We start from the raw sequence: 19,966 nt of genomic DNA on the forward strand, positions 1-19,966 counted from the left end.
TAACAGTAGTAAGTAGAAAACAATTTTAAATTTTTAAAAAATAAATGCTAAAACCAGTGGGTGAAAGTTGGATGACAAATAGGATAGTCTCAAAGTAACTCCCCCCAAATGTTTATCAATTGCAATAGGAAAAGAATAACTCTACATGGAGGAGAAATGTCACAAACATGAGCTTACTCAAGTGACCAAAAAACATTCCCAGTGATAAGAAAAATGATCATGTGCCACCTGAGGGGAGAAAAACACAACAACATTTCTGTAATGTTACTGCCAAAATTATATAACCTGAATCAAATCATGAGGAAACATCAGACAAATTCAAATTGAAGGACCATCTCAAAAATAACCAGCCAATAATCTTAAAAAAACACAAACCCATAAAGATCAGAAAAGGACTAGGGAATTGTCCCAGATTACAGGAGACTGAAAGGACATGACAGCTACATGCTGTGCTTGGATCCTTGTGCTACAAAAGACATTACTAGGACGGCGGGTAAAACTTGAACGGGGTCTCATGGTGAAGGGTATATGGGAGTTCTGCACATTGTTCTTACACTTTTATGTAGGTTTGAAATTGTTATGAAATAAAAGTAAACTTTAAAAAATATCACTTTTATTGACTGCTATGGTCTGAATGTGTCCCCCAAAATTCCTATGTTGAAACTTAATGGCCAATGTGAAAGTATTAAGAGGTGGTGCCTTTAGGAGGTGACCTAGAGACTAGGGCTCTTAAAAGGGGGTTTGAAGGAATGGGTTCACTCTCTTCCGCTCTTCTGCCAGGTGAGGTCACCTAGATGGTGCCATTCATGAGCAAGGGGCCTCCACCAGACACCAAAACTGCCAGTGCCTTGGTCCTAAACTTCCCAGCCTTCAGAACTGTGAGAAAATAAATTCCTGTTCTTTATAAATCACCTGGTATCAGGTATTTTGTTGTAGAAGCACAGAGTAAGACATTGACCTTATGAAATCTTGTATCTTTTGCAGAATTTTCAGGTTTTCTTCATGATAAATTTGCAACATGGATAGTTTACCAGTCAATGTGTGAAAGAGACTAAATGATATTGACTCACCAGACAGGAATAAATATTAGTATTAAATGGAGAATGATGCCTGAATGTGGATTGATTAATTTTACATGTGGTTAGTTCATTAGTGAATTATTTTTGCATTAGGATGAATTTTCTTTCCTTATACAACCTGTACCTATGGGACTGCATATCTTTTTAAATTAACTCTTATATTGTCTCCTTTAATGCTCACCATAAACCTATAAGTGCTATTATTATTACCCTCTTTTACAGATGATGCAAATGAGGCTTAGAGAGGTTAACTACTGAGGTCATAGAGCGACTAGCTAAGCTTTGAAGCCAAGAGGTCAAATTCTAGAACGTATACTCTAAATAATAACAAAGTTAGTAAAATGTAAGCCATCTCATTCTTTTAGTCTTAATATACGTGTATGCTTACTGATAGCAATAGAGAATTGGAAGAAAAACAAAAACTGCCACATTAACTCCTACCTGTGTCTGCCTCATTGCCCGTTCCACTCGGCGTGTGCTTCCTCTTTCAAGTTTTGTCCGGAGCATCAAAGCTGATGTCTGAATGGCCCAGAACTTTGGTTGTGAAAGCAAACACTGATGAAAGAGAAAGGAAAAAAAAAAAAAAGAGAGAGACCACAAAAAGAAGGATAAGCTGATGATCCCACTCTGAATAGGACAACATTAATTCTTCTGAAAGTATCAGGATACAGCTGAATGCAGACTTGAACATCTTTTCAGTGAACAAAGGCAAAAAGTTCTTTTTTCAATTTATATCACAGAAAATCATTCTAAAACATATGAGAATGCTTTCTGGCCTTGGTTAGGGTAGGGAGTCTCCAATTTTAGTTAAAATACTTTCCTCGAAGGAGCATCTGGCCCATAATAAAACACTGAATATGCACATACTGAAACCTAACCTCAGAAAAAGCCATGACTACCATCAATTTAGAGAATGTAGTAGAAACCATTAAATATGACCACAAACGTAGTGGTAAATGAAGTGAAAGTACTGGGTAAGTAAAAACAGGGACAAAATGTATTATGATAAATAGGGACTGCTTGGTATAATGAACACAATTTAAGCTCTGTTTGATGATGACTTAGAACCCAATACTGCCTCTCAGTGATCACTCACAACAATAACTTTCAGTAAAGATCACTGCAAAGAAAAGGAAAAGACCTATTCATTCATATGAAAGTTCACACCATCAATCCTTTGCTTGTTTCTAAAAGTCAGGTGCGGAAAACATCCAGTTACAGTACAATTAATCACTCAAAACCTAGCTACCCATTAGAAGCACCTGGGAAGCTTTTGGTTTTTTAGTGGTTTTGTTTGTTTGTTTTTAAAGTATATCAGATCTCTGAGAGCAGGATCTGAGCATCAGTGTTTTTTAAAATACTCCCCAGGTAATTCTCAAGTGTAACCAACTTTAAGAATCATTAGGCTAAGTAAGATAACATAAGTATTCATCTTTGGTCAAACTCATTCGTAACTCCTAATTCTCATTAAAGGTTAGCAAGAAGTCCTCCATCCTACAACTCGTTACAGTACCATGCCCAGTTCACTTCATTCATTTGTATTACCTGCCTGGCCACTATAGGCATTTGAATTTTTAAGCTTTAATCTAGACCAACCACTTTACAATTAAGAGGAAAATGAAGCCCCAACAGGTTATATCACTCAATGTCAAACCTTCATTAACAGCAAAAGCTGGTACTAGGTCTTCTCAGCCCCAGAACATCTTTATATTATTTTATAACACTTTCTCCAAATGAACTTGTGTTCATTTAAATGCTAAATTAAGATATGATTGCCTCCTGGAAGTAGAAGATACTACCCACAAACATTAGAAAGTAAAGTAATATAAAAAGAGAAATCAATCAAGAACCTTGGAGATAGTAGAAGAAGAGGAATAAGCAAAAATATACAAATAAGAGAGCAGGAGAATCAAAAGAATGGAATTTTACTGAAGTTTGTTTATTAATTCACTTGAGCACCTACTCTGTACAAAGCAGTGTGCACTAGGCCACAGGGACAGAGTAGCAAACAAAACAGACAAGGTCCCTACCCTCATAGAGTGTATATTCTAATGCAATGTCTATTAGGTAATCTTATTCCACAACTAACTTTGCAAATTAAGAGTGTTTTTATCTTCTTAAAATATAGTTTACAATATTAATGTATAATGTTATCTTGTTAGTATCCATTAACTTAAATCTATAAAAAGAATGAATTTACCAACATAAATAGGTACATTTGGCACTTATAAAAGTGTGATGATGAAATAGAAGATGTTAAGAAAACTAATTCTTTAAAATGTGCAACACTGGTTGGCAGAAGATTATAAAATGTGACCTCAGGAATTTTCAAAGTAAAGAACTTTTCTCATTAGGTAAATCTGTAAAACTGATTCTACTACCTATGGTGGGTGGTATCACCTGCCGCCTTTTTCTTTTCACCTTCTTAAAGGGATTATGATCTGTAACCTGTGACAACAGGACGGAAGAGCACTGAGGCAACATCCCTGTAAAACAGTGGGAAAAGTCTTCCAAGTCAGCCGAAGATTGATGCATTTTATCTTAAAAGCAAAGCATACACTTCCAAGTTTCATCCACTGAAACGCAATGACCAACCTAGAAGCAATGAATACCCTAATTACCCACTGTTCCTTAGAGAAATAGCTAGGTCTGGGGAAGGACATGTACAACATGAGCCTGAAATATCTTGATAGTAAAGCAGCTAAGGAAAAGAGCTGGGCATGGTAGTGCACACCTGCAGTCCCAGATACATGGGATGATTGCTGCTGAGATGGGAGGATTGCCTGAGCCCAGGAAGTTGAGGTCTACAGAAAGTAGAATGGTGGTCACCAGTAAAGGGAGAGAAGAATGGGAGTTACTGTTTAATAGGCACAGAGTTGGTAAACCAACTCATCCATGAAAATGTATTGGTCGTCAGTTATCTCAAAGTCTAACATGCCTAATCTAGCTATGTGTGCTGGCGAATAGCAGTTGTGCACAAGAATAAGCTTTTTTTTTTTATCTTACATAAATATTCAAATTTATTAGAATTTTTTCCAAGTGACAGAAACCCAAATGATGTCCCAACATGACTGAATCATGTCCTTGTAAACTTCAGGGTATCTGGCAGCTCCATCCTCATATTTGGTGAAATGTTCAGAGAGCATTAATTTGAAAATAACTGGTTGTACATTATTAAAGCATGTTTATCTCTGTTGTACAAGAGAACCCCTTATAACCACGATTGTTACATTTATGTTTCTTTTTTAAGATAAACAAAAACATACAAAATCACCTGTAATTTGATGCTTCTGTGCTTTGTACAAGAAATTGTCACTTTTTTCATATAGAAATATACAGAGCATCCTGCATTTTGATGCTTTCTAGCATTGATAGGCTCAAAGAAATAAAACAGATTCTTTCAAGGAATGCACTAATACAGCTGGTAAGTTTGGAGCACCATAGTTTACCTTCACCTAGACTGCACAGAAGATGTATTCAAACATTTAAATGAACTTAACACATCTATACAAGAAACTGGAATGAATTTTTTAAACTATTAGTAGTTAAGCTTTGGGGGAGTCAAAAGTTATACTTGGATTTTTGACTGTGCAAGGGAGTTAGTGCCCCTAACCTCTGAGTTGTTCAAGGGTCAACTGTATTCCATTACAGTTTTAATTTGCATTTCTCTAATGACTAATAAAGTTGAGTACCTTTTTTATATGTTAATGATCATTGTAATGCCTCTATATTAAGTCCCTATATAAATTCTTTGCCCATTTTTTTCTATTGGGTGTTTACAATTTTTTAAAATTTATAATTATTTTTTTTTATTTTCTGAAAACGTTGCCTTTTTGTTGGAGGAGGGTGATATATTACTTATTTTTATCTAATAACAATTATACAACACATTCTTTGTGCTGGCCAGGCAGTGGTGTAAGTGCTTTACAAATATTAATGGTATCTTTTGATAAAAGGAAGTGCTTAATATTAACACGGTCCAGTTTATCATTTTTTATTTTATGGTTAGAGCTTTATTGTCCTATTTGACTGTCTGTCCTAAGGTTTCAAAGATGTTCTCCTAGAAGCTTTATAGTTTTGCTTTTCACTTTAGATGGTCAATCTATCTGGAATTAATTTTTATACACAGTATGATATAGGGGTTAAGATATCTGTTTTCCATATGGATACATAAATTAACTGGTACTATTTTGAAATGCCTACCCTTTCACCACCATCCTGCAATACTACCTTTGTCATAAGTCAGAGGAACCATATATGTATGAATCTGTTTTGGGACCACTGGTTGGTTTGTATTTCCTTGTGTCAAAATGTCTTAATTTACTGTTTCTCAAACTTCAAAGTGCATAAAAATAAACTAGAGAAGCTTGTTAAAACAGAGTTCTTGGCCCCAACTCCAGAAGTTCTGATTCAATAGGGTTTGGGGTAGAGCCAGAGAAACTCCGTTTCTAGTAAGCTCCCAGGTGGAAGCTGATGTTGTTGGCCCAAGGACCACAATTTGATAAGCCCTGTCTCAATTAGTATAGTTTTAAAATAGGTCTTGCTATCCGGCAATGTACGTCCTCCAGCTCTGCTCTCCTTCAAGACTGCCAAGCTATTCCTAGCCCTCTGCATTTCCATATGAATGTTAAAGTCAGCTTTAATTCCACAAAAAACAAATATAAGAGAAACAACAAAAACAACCACCAAAATAATCAAACTGCTGGAGTTTTGTTAAGGATTGATTGTATTAATTACATCAATAAATTTGGAGAGGCCGGGCGCGGTGGCTCACGCCTGTAATCCTAGCACTCTGGGAGGCCGAGGCGGGTGGATCGCTCAAGGTCAGGAGTTCGAGACCAGCCTGAGCGAGACCCCGTCTCTACTAAAAATAGAAAGACATTATATGGACAACTAAAAATCTATATAGAAAAAATTAGCCGGGCATGGTGGCGCATGCCTGTAGTCCCAGCTACTCGGGAGGCTGAGGCAGTAGGATCGCTTAAGCCGAGGAGTCTGAGGTTGCTGTGAGCTAAGCTGACGCCACGGCACTCACTCTAGCCTGGGCAACAAAGTGAGACTCTGTCTCAACAAAAAAAAAAAAAAATAAAAAAAATAAATTTGGAGAGACATGAAATTTTAAAACATTGAGTCCTCTATGAACAAGGCATATCCCTCCATTTACTTAGGTGCTCACTGATTTCTCTTACATCTCATAGATTTTAGTACAGACATTTTATAAATATTTTGATAGATTTATTCCTAGGAATTTGGTATTTTTGACACTATATTACAAACGCTATTTTTTCTTTTTAACTTTTTTAAATTATGCTAAAATACACATAAAAATTTATCATCTTAATCTTTAAGCATACAGTTCAGTAATGTTAAGTACATTCACACTATTGTACAACCAATCTGCAGAACTCTTTTCATCTTGCAGCTGAAACTCTATACCCAACACACAACTCCCCATTCCCTTCACCCCACCCTTATCCCCACCTCACAGCCCCCAGCCCCTGGCAACCACCATTCTGCTTTTTGTCTCTGAACTACTCTAGGCACCTCATGTGGAATCATACAGTTGCAAATGCTATCTTATTTTTAACCACAGAGTCTACTAACTATAGTAATAATCAGCTCACTAAATTTTAAGTATGGGCTAACAGTCCAAATGAGGTTTGAAAAAGAAGCTTAAGAAAGCTGGTATATTCAACAAGCCCCACTTTCAGAAGTAGGACACTGCTAAAGAACCTTATGCCATTTGCAACGATGAGGTGGCTGTACGTGCTTGAACATGAGACGGACTTTCCACCACTTTTACACATTGGAACAAAAGCCAGAAACCACTTACATATGAATGATAACATTTGTGTGGCTATTTTAAGAAATGTTCTCCCATTTGTCAACTCTCATTGATGAAAATCTATAAAAAGTGACTCACTGAGCCAGTTAACTTTTATAAGAATATAATTTTTCATATACTCTTAACATTTTTATGATTGCTGTGAATATTGAAATAAACTCTAGTAATATCTCTTTTACTTATAGTTATAATGTTTTATAAATTAAAGAATCAATCCACTTCAGCAATTGTTGATGAGGAATGTAAGAAGATATTTTGAGAACACTCCTTAATGACTAAGAGATACTGTTCTGCAAGCCTTAGTAGGAGCTTATCACTTTAAGATATACCACCTGAGCTCAGCCTCATACCAACATCTGAGGAAACTCAGTTAACTGCTTGAAATGAACAAGTCAGTAAATACCACTTAAACTAACACTAAAACGTAAATTTTCATATTATGACAAGCTATATGTATACATATAGAGAAACATTACTTTATTCAGCTAACAATATCCCACTATATATAATATTTCCCTCATGCCCCAGAAAAGCAACAGGAATGTTGTTTCTATTAAAAATAAATTTCCTTTTCATTCTTATCACTGCATGTTTCAAATAATCTTCTTCCAAAGGTCACTAGGATCCCTTTATATAACAGACAAAAGTCTACTCCTTTAAACATGAAGGAGCTTTCAGATAGCTCCTTTTTTCCATATATAAATCAAAGCCAGCTCAGAGGTCTCCTTGCACATAATTATTTGGCTACACTAAAGCCAAATCGGATGATGCCCACCCAGGTCAGGCTGACCTTGCAAAGTAAGGAACAAAGAAATACTATAAAAAGCAGAACTAATATTTCACCCTTTTAATGATCTACTTAAAAGAGAATTCATTTTTAAAATCAGCACCAAATAACAATAAACTTAAAATTCCAAGTTTCATCCGTAAATTATTCACAGTGGACATGGAACAGTAGTCCAAATTCCCTTTCTGTGCTCTGTAGATCATTTAAAAACTGTCTCAAATCTACTTTTCCTAAGTCTCTATTACCTAAACAAGTTCTCCAACACAGCTAAAGACACCCTAGTATAGCTTACACTCTCTCATCTCCTGGCCTTTGCTTATGCATCACTCCATCTAAATCCTATCTGTCTTTCAAGGTCGGACTCAAATCCTCCCTCGGTGAACAAGGCCTTCTTTGACTGCTTGGTCCTAAATATTGTCTTCATTTCTTAGCACCTAGGGGATTGATTTATTCATCTATTTTTTCCCACAATATCTAGTAGCATGCATGGTAAATCTTGAGATTCTGGATCTTCTGCTATTAAGCTTTTAAAACTCTTTTCTCTGCTATGCAAATTTTCATATAGAAAGCAAAGACACCAGAGATATCAATTTGTTGGTCATTTGGCTTTCTCAAAAAAGAAAAATCTTCTGCACTCTGAAGATGTGAGGTGCACCTTTCACACTATCATGTAAAGCAGACCAACTTAAAACATATGCATTATTTTCAAACTGAATTCTTCATTTTTTAACACCATATTAATTCACAATGTCAAAACGTCTAAGAGCTTTGGCTTCAATGATGGCCAAAAACAGAAGCACAAAGCCATGAGTTTGAAAGAGATTCCTTGATATTCAAATACATTAACCATCTCAGCTGTAAATTGTGTATATTTCTCCTATCTGGGAACTGCAAGCCCCACTAAGGGGCTTACTAAGGAGTTTACCTGTTCAGTAGCTAGTAGGTCTCTCAGAGCATTTTGTCCACCATATTGCCAGAAGTGGAAGTCTTTGATCTCTGGTCCATTAGTCTTTCTTCTTTTGTTTTAATCTATGTCTTTAGGTTTATTTATTAACTCCTCCCTATTTCTTATGCTACTTAAGATAATAGCACAATACCCCCAAAGAAAGGTATTGCCAAAAGCAGAGAGGTCCCTGGAAAATATCTGACCTAGCAGGGAATAGAGTTCTGAGGCAAGACACAAGGCTGAAACCTAGATAGAGACACAGGCAGACTGACAAGTTCAGTAGTGGTTTGAGTATGTCCCAGAGAGCCTGCTTATATCTTCAACCCAAAATAAGACTGGTTGTATAGCCATGGGGACTTTGCTCATTTTCTGTAGTGTTTTAAATAGAGGTGGTTTTCCTTTAATTTTTAAATTTCAGATATTTTCAGATTTATTTTCTCCTTCAGAAAAGTTAAGAGAATAACACAAAGAATTCCTATACATTAAGTCTTCACTTAACGTAGTGGATATGTTCTTGCAAACTGCAACTTTGGGCAAAATGAGGTATAAAAAACCGATTTTTTTCTCATTAATGTTGAAATGGAATGATGTTAATCAAGGGCCAGGTGTATGTCATTTTGCTTAAAGTCACAGTTTCAAGAACCTACTGACTACAACATTAAGTGAGGACTTACTATACAGCTTTCACCCAAATTCCCCAAGTGCTAACGTTTTGCCATACAACCAATAGTTCAATTTCCAGGCCAGATATATTAATAGATTCTCTCAACATGACATTTGCAGATTTAAAATAACTGAATTCTACTAATTAGCTATTTTCATATCCATTAACACAAGAAATTGCTTGAAATCATATATTAATATCTCACTTGATTTTCGTAAATGTCAATTACCCATGCTATTTGATATACAAGCATCCTGCCTTAAGAATTGTTAAGGTCCTACATTCATCCTGGCTATCTTTCTGTTAACTCTCAATCATGAGGCGGAGCGAAATTCAATACAACAAATATTTTTTCCAACATCAACAACCTGCGTTAAATGCTAAGGGCCAAGAGTACTCCTGCCTTGAGCTCTAAACAGTATATTCTTCCACTTAAATTTGGGGTTCCTTTTGAATGCAGGTTTCCAAAATACTTAGGGAAAATTAGCCTGATTTTACTTCAAAAAAAGCAGTAAACTTCATAATGAATGAGAGCACTGAGCAATTTCGTATTGGGAATTTTTTCTCCTACATTCTTTCCACTTAATACATTGGGTAGGTTGAGTATTTTGCGTTGTACTTCTGAAACTGATGACAAAGACTAATTGATATTGAAACACAAATCTATTATTGATGAACTAATCTTAAATATTATAGCTCTAAATAACATACATGTATTCTTCCCTTTAGAGAAGTATATGATAGATAAAATAAATCCTTATTTAGTATAGATTGCGATGTTTTGACAAATGTATACACTTACATAACCCACTACCAAATCAAGTTATAGAAATTTCCCATCTGCCCAAAAAGTTCTCTTGCACCACTGTGCAAGATCAATTTGTGATCTATCATTATGATTTAGTTTTGCCATTCTAGAATTTCAATTAAATGGAATCATGCAGTCTAGCTTCTTTAACTCAAAATAATGTTCCTGAGATTCATCCATGCTGTTGCATTTATCAGCACTTTATTCCATTTTATTGATGAGTATTATTTAATTAGATGTATATACCACAGTTTATCATTCACTTGTTGATGGACATTTGGGTTGTTCTTAGTTTTAAGCAATTATGGATGAAACAGCCATAAACACCTGATAAGTCTTTGTGGGGACATACACTTTCATTTCATGAGAAATGAAAGTGCTCTAGGAATATACCTAGAGCAACTGAAGATTAACTTTATGAGAAAACAACAAACTGTGTTCCAAAGCGGCTGTACCATTTTCCATTACCACCAGCAATGTATGAGAGTTCCAATTATCCCACAAGGTGTTTTAAGTCTTTTGAGTGATGTATAATGGTATCTTATTGTGCTCTGAATTCCTATTTCCCTGATAAATAATGTTATTACCCATCTTTCATGCTCTCATTGGCCATTCAGATATCTTTGTTGGAATATCTGTTCAAATCTTTCGTCCATTATTAATTGGTTAATTTGCCCTATTATTACTGAGTTGGAAGGGGTCTTTTATTCTAAACACAAATCCTTTGTGAGATACATGCACTGTAAATATTTTCTCCCAGTCTGTGGCTTGTCTTTTCATTTTCTTAATGTTGTCTTCAAAGAGCAGAAGGTTTTAATTTTTAAAAAATCCAATTGATCACTTTTTTTTTCTTTTATGGGTCATGCAATTAGTGTCCTAGCTAAAAATTGCGTACTACCCCAATGTTAAAACAATTTTACTTAAAGAAGACATAGGAGAAAATTTCTGTAACATTGAGATGATTTGATTTGACTCAGGATGATTTAGGTTGATGACTGACTTTCAGATATGCATGTCCTTTGTGATTTCTTCTTTGATCCATGGATAAAGTATGTTGTTTAATTGTTTGGTTTACAAATATCGGGTTTTTCTAGACATCCAATAGTTATTTATGTCATTTAATTCCACTGTGGAAAGAGGATATACTCTATATGATGTCAAATTTTTATTCATTTAATCATTCACTTATTGAGACTTACTTTACTGTCCCAGTATATGGTCTTGCTGAACATCCTATGTGCAATTAAAAAGAGCACATATTCTAAGTGTGTTCTATAAACATCAATTAAGTCAAAATGGTGGATAGTATTCCCCAAATTATCCATATATTTGCCTTCTGTTTTTGTCTAATTGTTCTAACAATTGCTGAGGAGTGTTAAAATCAACTATGATTGTGATATTGCCTATTTTTAAATTTAATTTTGTCAATTTTTGTTTCATGTATTGCATAGTCATGATTAGACACATATATATTTATGATTGTTATGTCTTCCTGGTAAATTTTCCCTTTATTATTGTGAAATAGTTATCCTTGTCTCTGGAAATAATTCTTTGTAATGAAGCCCATTTTATCTAATATTAATTTAGCAAATGCAGCCTTTTTATACTTCCCTTTTTCATGGGATAATATTTTCCATCCATTTATTTTCATGCTAAGTAAGTTTGTTTTTGTTTTGTTTTGTTTTTTCAGACAGGGTCTTGTTTTGCTGCCTGAGCTAGAGTACAGTGGCGTCATCATAGTTCACAGCAACCTCAAACTTCTGGACTCAAGCGATCCTCCTGCCTCAAAGCTGGGATTTATAGGTATGAACCACCATACCTGCCGCTATCTGAGTCTTTATATTTAAAATACATCTCTCATAGGGAGCATATAGTTGCATCCTGCTTTTTATTTCCATTATAACAATCTTTGACTTTTATTTGGAGTATTTATCTATTATCATTTAACATAATTATTCATATGGTTGGATTTAGATATACCATTTTGCCAGTTATCTTTTGTTCTTTTGTACTGCCTTTCCTGTCTTCATTTTAGATCATTTGAATATATTTTAGTTTGTCATTTTAATTTCTCACTGGACTTTTCGCTAGATGCCTTTGCATTTAAGCAGTTGCTTTAGAATAACAATATCTTTAGTTTTTCACAATCTACTTAGAAGTAATAGTGTAATCCTTCACATAAATGTAGAAACCTTGCAATCTAACAGGTCCACTTATCCACCATTTCTATGTAGTTTAGAAAATAATAAGAGATAATTTTATGTGATTTAAATAGAGATATGTATTTTAACAACATGCTAAGGAAAATGAGATTTTTTTATATTACCATTTCAGGTGCTCTTTATTTCTGAGCATCTGAGTTTCCATATTATTTTGTAATTATTTTGCTTCAGCCTGAAGAATTTCCTTTAGCATTTTTTATAGTGCAGGTCTGCTGATAACAAATTCTCTTTATTTTATCTGAAAATGATTTCATTTAGTCATAAATCTTTAAAGATATTTTTACTAAGTACAGAACTCTGGGTTGACACATTTTTAACACTTTAAAAATGATGTTCCATTGCCTTCTGCCCTTCGTAGTTCCTGATGAGAAGCTGAAGGCATTTGAATCATTGTTCTTATTTAATGTGTCATCTTTCATTACAAACATTTTTCCTTTATGTCACTAAGTATAGTTATAGGAGGTATTTTTTAAAATTCTTGTCTGCAAATTCCAACATCTAGGTCATCTTAAAGTCAGTCTCCACTGACTGTTTTTTCTCTTGTGAATGGTTCACATTTTCTTCATTTGCTGAGCAATTTTGTATCCTATACATTGTGAATGTTATATATTGTGCAGGCCATGAATTTGGTTATATTGATCCATAGTGTTGGGCTTTTTTATTTTAATGCACAACTTGCTTTGACTAAACCTGCATACACAGTATCTTGGGTGGCTGCTCAAATCTCATCTAAATTCCTTTATCCTTAACTGAGCTGTTTGGAATATGCCCTATACAGGCATGGTTCAACGGTGAGCCAGAGACTGGACAAAGCTTATATTATATAAAGAATGTAAGAATCCTCATTTGTGGGGATTATTTGTGGGGCCCTCACTCTTTCCTTTATGAGATGCTCTCCCTCACATTCCAACAGTCATGGTAACCCCAACCTGTGTCCTTAAAAAAACTGTGGACTTGCTATGAAAGTTTTAGTTACCTTGCATGTAATACACTGAGACCTAGTCACAGGATAAAAACAATGAAAATAAGAAAATCACCCAATGTTATTCCCTTCTTCCAAGCAAAAAAAAAAAAAAAATTATCTCCACAATCTTTCTGCCTTTGGCCATTCCCCAGTATCACCAGGTAGTTGGGATTTTTTTTGTTTTTGTAGTTTATCTACAGTTCATAAATTTTATCTGTAGAAGGATGATTCTAATCAAAGCTTACTTGGCCACTACGGAAGCAGAAGTCCTTCAAATGAATTTTAGAATCAGCATGTCAATTTCTGCAAGGAAAAAAAAAGCCTACTGGGATTCTGATTGCTACTGGATTTAATTTAAAGCTTAACTGTGGGAGAAATGTCAATTCAACAACATTGAGCCTTCCGATCCATGAATATGGTAAATCTCTCCATTTATTTAGATCTTCTCAGCATTCGTTATCATTTTCAGTGCACAGGTCTTGCACTTCAGTTGTATTTATCATTAAATATTTGATTTATTTTAATCTATTATAAATGGTTTTAAAATTTCTTTCCCAATTATTGCCAGTATATATAAATATAATTAAATTTTTTTTATGTTAACCTTGTATTCTCAGACCTTGCTTGTTAGTTCTAGTAGCTTTCATATTGATTCTTTAAGGTTTGTTATTCAATCTTAGCGCCCTCCGGGGAGGAGATGTTAAATATATCTAAGAAAACAACTTCTTGTTTTATGAACTTCTCCAGACTACAGCAGATCACAAATATTCAAGCTGAAATCTATCAGAAAAACCTGGAAATTGAACTCCTGAAACTAGCAAAGGATACAGCAGATATTGTTCATCCTTTCTATTTGGCTCAGAAGTGTCATATTCTGCAAAGCATGAATGATCATTTGGAAGCAGTGCTAAAAGAGAAGAGGTCCCTCAGGCAGAGACTGTTGAAACCCATGTGCCAGGAAAACTTACCTATTGAAGCTGTTTATCACAGATATTTGGTACATTTGCTGGACTTGGCTGTGACTTTCATTGAGAAATCAGAAACCCATCTTGAAACAATTAGAAATATCCCTCATTTAAATGCAAATCTAAAGAAAATGAGCAAGGCTTTCGCAAAGATGGATGTTTTGATGACTGAAACAGAAGAACTAGCAGAGAATATACTCAAGTGGCGAAAACAACAAAATGAAATTTCTTCTTGTATCCCCAAAATATTAGCTGGAGAAAATTATCTTCATAAACATAACATTATTATGCCTCCTTTACCTTTCACTTCTAAAGTTCAAGTCTAAACTATTATTGCCAAGTGATCAGCAACTTTATTTTTGCTTAATTATATATAGTCACATATTAAGTCTATTTCTAGTCAATTGTGACATATTTTATAGGCTTTGCTGCTAGCAATACTGAAACAGCCCTCTTTATATTGGAGGATTAAGGTTCATTAAGACCAAACTGACTTTTTCTTTGTTTTTCATATATTTTCATTCCACTTTTCAGTAAAGCTACTGAAGATTAAATATAATTAGGATGATCTATTAACATAAGTGAATTAACCATTTCTCAAGCAGTAAATTCTTTATTGTCTTTTTAAAAAATGCATGTTTCTGAATTAGAAGAGTCTTCTTGAATTGGAAAAAAAAAGGTTTGTTATGATATAATAATGGCATCTATGCATGAAGATAGTTTTACATCTTCCTTTCCAATCTGCATACCATTTATAAAACTTCTTGTCCATGGCACTAGCTGGGAGTTCTTGTTCGATGAGTACAGAGAAAGTAGCCAATTTTGCCTTTTTCCTGAGCTGGGGGAAAAATTACTTTTCACCAATAATGATTTTAGCTATAGATTTTTTCATAGATAGTACTTTATCAGTTTGATATTCCCTTCTAATCTTAGTTTACTAAGAGTTTTTATAAAGAAAGGGTGTTGAATTTTGTCAAAGGCTTTCCTGTTTCTATTAAAATAATCATTTTGTTTTTCTCTTTTACTATATTTATAAAATGAATTGCATTGTTGCATACTAAGTTAATTTTGTATTCCTGAGATAAATGCTTTTTGGCCATGCCATTATCCTTTTTATACATTGATATTTCATATATTTTGTCCAGTTTTGTAGTTTTTGACAATGGGAATTCAAGCCCATTACCAGTTCCTCCAACATGGCTGGAAGGGAAATTCACAAATAAGCATTAACCTCAACACATATTTAACTGTGGAGGAAAAAAAAGAGATCAGTCCCCAGGTCAGTTCTGATTTGGAAGAGAGCTACTAGAGGAAAAGACAGAGTAGAGAAATTATACAGCATAGTTTCCAATGAAAAGGTGAAGGTCTTTGTGATTGTTACTCCCTCTTATTTAATGTGTCATATTTTTCTGTTTGCTAGCAAGACATTCTCTTCATGTTTTATTTTCACCAGGTTGACTATGACATGTGTAGGCATGGATTTGTTTTACTTTGTTTATGTCTTGATGTGCTGATTCCTCTATTGTGTGAAGTACTCCTGAAGTAATTAACTCTAGTAACACAAATTATCAGAAGTATCATTAACCCAGTTATATTGCCTATCTTAATAAATTAAAATTAGGAAACGAGTATTCCCTAGAAGAAAAATCAGTGATCATTTTAATTTGTAAAGATAATTAGCAAACTATGTTATGCTCATAAATACTTATTAAATAGCTTTAAAAATCAATAGCAAAAAAAGAAAATATTAATACATACAGTATAATGTGTAACTTCCAAAGGTCTTTTTCCTTCTTTCATTTACAGAGACCTTAGAGGATTCAGGCAGAGAGTCAGAAGGCAAGCTGCCAGTACCAATTCACACTTAAGCCTTTTGCCAATGAAAACTGAAACACCTGTATGAATTAACAAAATCGTTCCCATTTTCAACAATGAAAGGAAATTAAAAACATTACTGAATGTCACTGACTTGGCTCATCTGAAAGGAAGTAACGTAGATAACACAGCTAATTTTAAATTATCAAGCCGATACAACATAAATGGCTCTCTAAAACAATATGGGTTATTTTTACTATGACTCAGTTTTCCTGAAACATGTAGATATAATATCTCAGAAACAGTACCACATAACAATAACCTTAAACAAATAAAGCTATTTTTCTAAGGACAAGTTTCTGAATTTGCTGAATTAAAACATTTTCCCAAGAAATCTCACATATATTTCAACATGCTGTACCAACATAAAAACAGTGGCAAATATTTCTGCAAAAAAGAGATTTTACCATCATTTTAGTAAACTTTAGGACAGTTCATCAAAACTGAACAAAATTCAGAACCAATAAGCCATTCATTTATTTATCCTATAAATATTTACCAAACACCAAATAATCGTGGTCCCTATCTCTCCAAGTGCTTACATGTTTCTGGTAGGAGTATTACGACTTCTATTGCACTTGCTTTTCCATCAAAAGAGGAAGACACCTCATAGGCTCAATAGTTCACACTTCCAGTCTCAGGCCACCAAGCTTCTGCCAGAGCAGAGAAATGGATGCTAACCAAGAAAGACTATGCTGTTTCTTTCCTCTCTATGTCCAATGTTTCCACATCTCTGGCCAATTCCAAACAGATCCTATCCATTTAGGCTGCTTGAAAATAGGAATGTTCTCCTATAAACTAGTGACCAAATGGCCTGGCTCATCACTGAATGTTACACCAGTCTCTACCTACTCCACAGTACTTTCATGTACATTCTACAATTTGACCCTCAAATAAAGTTTCTGGTGTTGGGAGAGAAGCACATCACCACTTTTCCAATTATACAGAAGAGAAAGATGAAACAAGTAGTTATTCCTACCATCATGTAGTACTAACTAAATTATGGAACTAAAGTGGAGAAATGCAGCTCTAGAATAGAATCAATCCTATCCCAGGGTTGTAGCACATATATTTCATTCATTCTTTTATTCTGCATACATTTATTGAGTAAGACCTATGAGTAAAAGCACTGTCCCAGGCCTTGTAAAGGACCTGAAAAAGAACAGAGCCCAATCTCTAAAACTGGAAGTTTATAATTTTAGAAGGAAAATACATATACATAATTCATTAAACTATAAGCCAAAATACAACCCTTGCAAAAAAGAGAGGCACAGACAAAACTTCAAGAGCTCAGAAGTGGGGTAGCACCTAAAAGTGTTCCCTCTTTTCTCAAATACAGATGCTCCTCAATATATGATGGGGTTACATCCTGATAAATCCATCATAAGCTGAAAATCTCCTAAGTCAAAAATGCATTTAATACACCTATTCTACCAAACATCATAGCTTAGCCTAGCCTACCTTAACTAACGTGCTCAGAATATAAGCTTACATTAGCCTACAGAGAGCAAAATCATCTAACGCAAAGCCTATTTTATACTACAGTACTGAACAGCTCATATAATTTATTGAATACTGTAGTGAAAGTGAAAAGCAAAATGCACGTATGGGTACTTAAACTATGGTTTCTCCTGAACGCATATCATTTTCACTCCACTGCAAATTCAAAAAATCATTACATCAAACCATCGTAAGTTGGGGGCCATTTGTACTCTTTTGGAGTTATACTATGAGATGTAAATAAAGTTTCTTTCTTCTTTGAGACCAGGGGCTGCTTTTAGTTCACCATCTTATCCACTTCAATACCATGCACAAAGGGATAAGAGGAAAGACTGATAGATGAAGGCAGAGGTGACAAGAGCTGACGTGGGTTTTTCTGGTATATCTGTATGTTTCATTTGGGATTTTAAAAAGGGAGGAGGTGCAGAGCCCAAAGTTTCATGGGGCTCCTAAAAGCCCTTCTCACATATAAGTTTCTTGCCCTACTTGTCTCCAGTTAAAGATACACTTGGGATTAACAAAATCATCTCTTTAGAAGAGTTAGGCCTGGCACTATGAGTCACTGTCATCAGCTTTCCTCCAAAAAAGATCAGTCTTCAGGTCAGTTCTTACAGGAGGCAAAGAGAGAGCAGGAAAATCATGCAGCATAAAGCCCTTAGGAGGAAACGTATAAAACCTGAATTTATGGCCTTCATTGCAAGCTAGGAGTGATGACTTACCTACTATCAGAAGTTACCAGAGTTAACTACTTGAGAAGTATCTCACAGTATAGAGAAACAAGAATAGGTTAAAGAAAGGAAGAATTTTTAAAAAAGGAAAGAAAAATATGCCCAGCCCATAAGAAATGCTAAAAAATTAACTGAATGTAAAAAGAATGTTTTAGTGTCTTTTCAGGATAACTGTAAGACATACATATACACCATGATAGACTGCTTATGAGATCAATCCAAAAAGATGTCACTACCAACCATCTATCCCAAGGGGAGACCAGCAGGGACATTTCCTATCATATGCCACGTCCCTGTTTACCTCAGTCATCGGAAAATCCCATGCCTCCAGGTCACCATTTATCACCTAGACTCTTGTCCCCATCTAGCTCTGTACTTCCCTATCCTGACTCAAGCTAACAGCCATTTCAGACCACCCATTTCCCTCCCCTGTACCTTGCTTCATGCAGATCTCTGTTCAACGTCACCTTCCCACTGGGATCTTTCCATCCACCCCCTTCTTAGTCCCTTTCCCTGCTGTATATTTCTCCTTAGCGCCTCTGTCAAATATCTAGTTCTCTCTTTGTCTACTACTAAGTATTTCCCACACAAGAATGTAAATTAATGTAAACTCCAGAAAGGAGACACTGTTTACTGCTGTATCCCCCATGACCAGCACAATGCCTGTATATATTAATTATATATTCAATAGATATCAGCTGAATGAATAAATGAACAGTACATAATATGTTTTTTATGCTCTTTTTAAAAATTTTAACACATCAATTTCCTTGTAATTGAATAAATAGGGACATTCCTATATAGTTACCTAAAATACACATGATATAATGATACACATCAAAGATTTCTAAGAACACTGAAGTGGGAAAGCAGGCACCCAGAGGGCTCAAATGACTAATACCTAGTCATTTTTAAGAGACTATGTAGGAACGAGTGATTTGCAAAATTTATATTACAGCACAAAACAAGCTAGCTTTTCTTTCTACCAGATAAAATTACTTTCTTTTGCCTTATCTGAAAAATAACAATGGAAGAAAACATCAGAATTCTAACTTGATTCCTAATTATGATAATAAAAATGTCACTGAAAAAATGATATATCTTAAGCAACTTGTATTCATTAAAGAACACATGTATCTTTTTTTTCACCCATAAAGCCAAAAGATACTGACTCAACCATTTCTTTGTGATTTTTCTCTTCTTGAAAACCCTTCCTTGGTTTCTTTTTGGAGACAAGGTCTTACTCTGTCACCGAGGCAAGAATGCAGTGGCATCCTCAAAGCTCATTGCAATCTCAAACTCCTGGGCTCAAGCAATTCTCCTGCCTCAGCCTTCCAAATAGCTGGGGCTACAGGCACAGCCACCACCACACCTGTGGCCGGTGTTTTTTGCAGAGACAGATTATCGCTCTTGCTCAGGCTGGTCTTGAACTCTTGGCCTCAAGCAATCTTCCCACCTCAGCCTCCCAAAAGTGCTAGCATTACAGGTATGAGCCACAATGCTCGGCTGAAAACCCTTCTTCGATCTTGAATCCACAAACATCTGCTACTCCATCTTTCCTTTTCACTGCCATTCTCCTCCTA

General features: G+C 35.0%; 1 protein-coding gene and 1 pseudogene across 1 annotated transcript in view; one reads left to right on the forward strand and one right to left on the reverse strand.

Moving 5' to 3' along the window:
* Positions 1 to 19,966, reverse strand: part of TTC27 (tetratricopeptide repeat domain 27) — a 146,187-nt gene that overhangs the window by 83,522 nt on the left and 42,699 nt on the right. Inside the window, exon 10 of the mRNA XM_069494121.1 lies at positions 1,521 to 1,634. Coding sequence (XP_069350222.1) covers positions 1,521 to 1,634 — 114 coding nt within the window. The remainder of the gene's footprint in view (positions 1 to 1,520; positions 1,635 to 19,966) is intronic.
* Positions 14,013 to 14,606, forward strand: LOC138400163 (HAUS augmin-like complex subunit 2 pseudogene; annotated as a pseudogene).

The sequence above is a fragment of the Eulemur rufifrons genome, chromosome 19 (genome assembly GCF_041146395.1).
Source record: "Eulemur rufifrons isolate Redbay chromosome 19, OSU_ERuf_1, whole genome shotgun sequence".
Taxonomy (NCBI): Eukaryota; Metazoa; Chordata; class Mammalia; order Primates; family Lemuridae; genus Eulemur; species Eulemur rufifrons.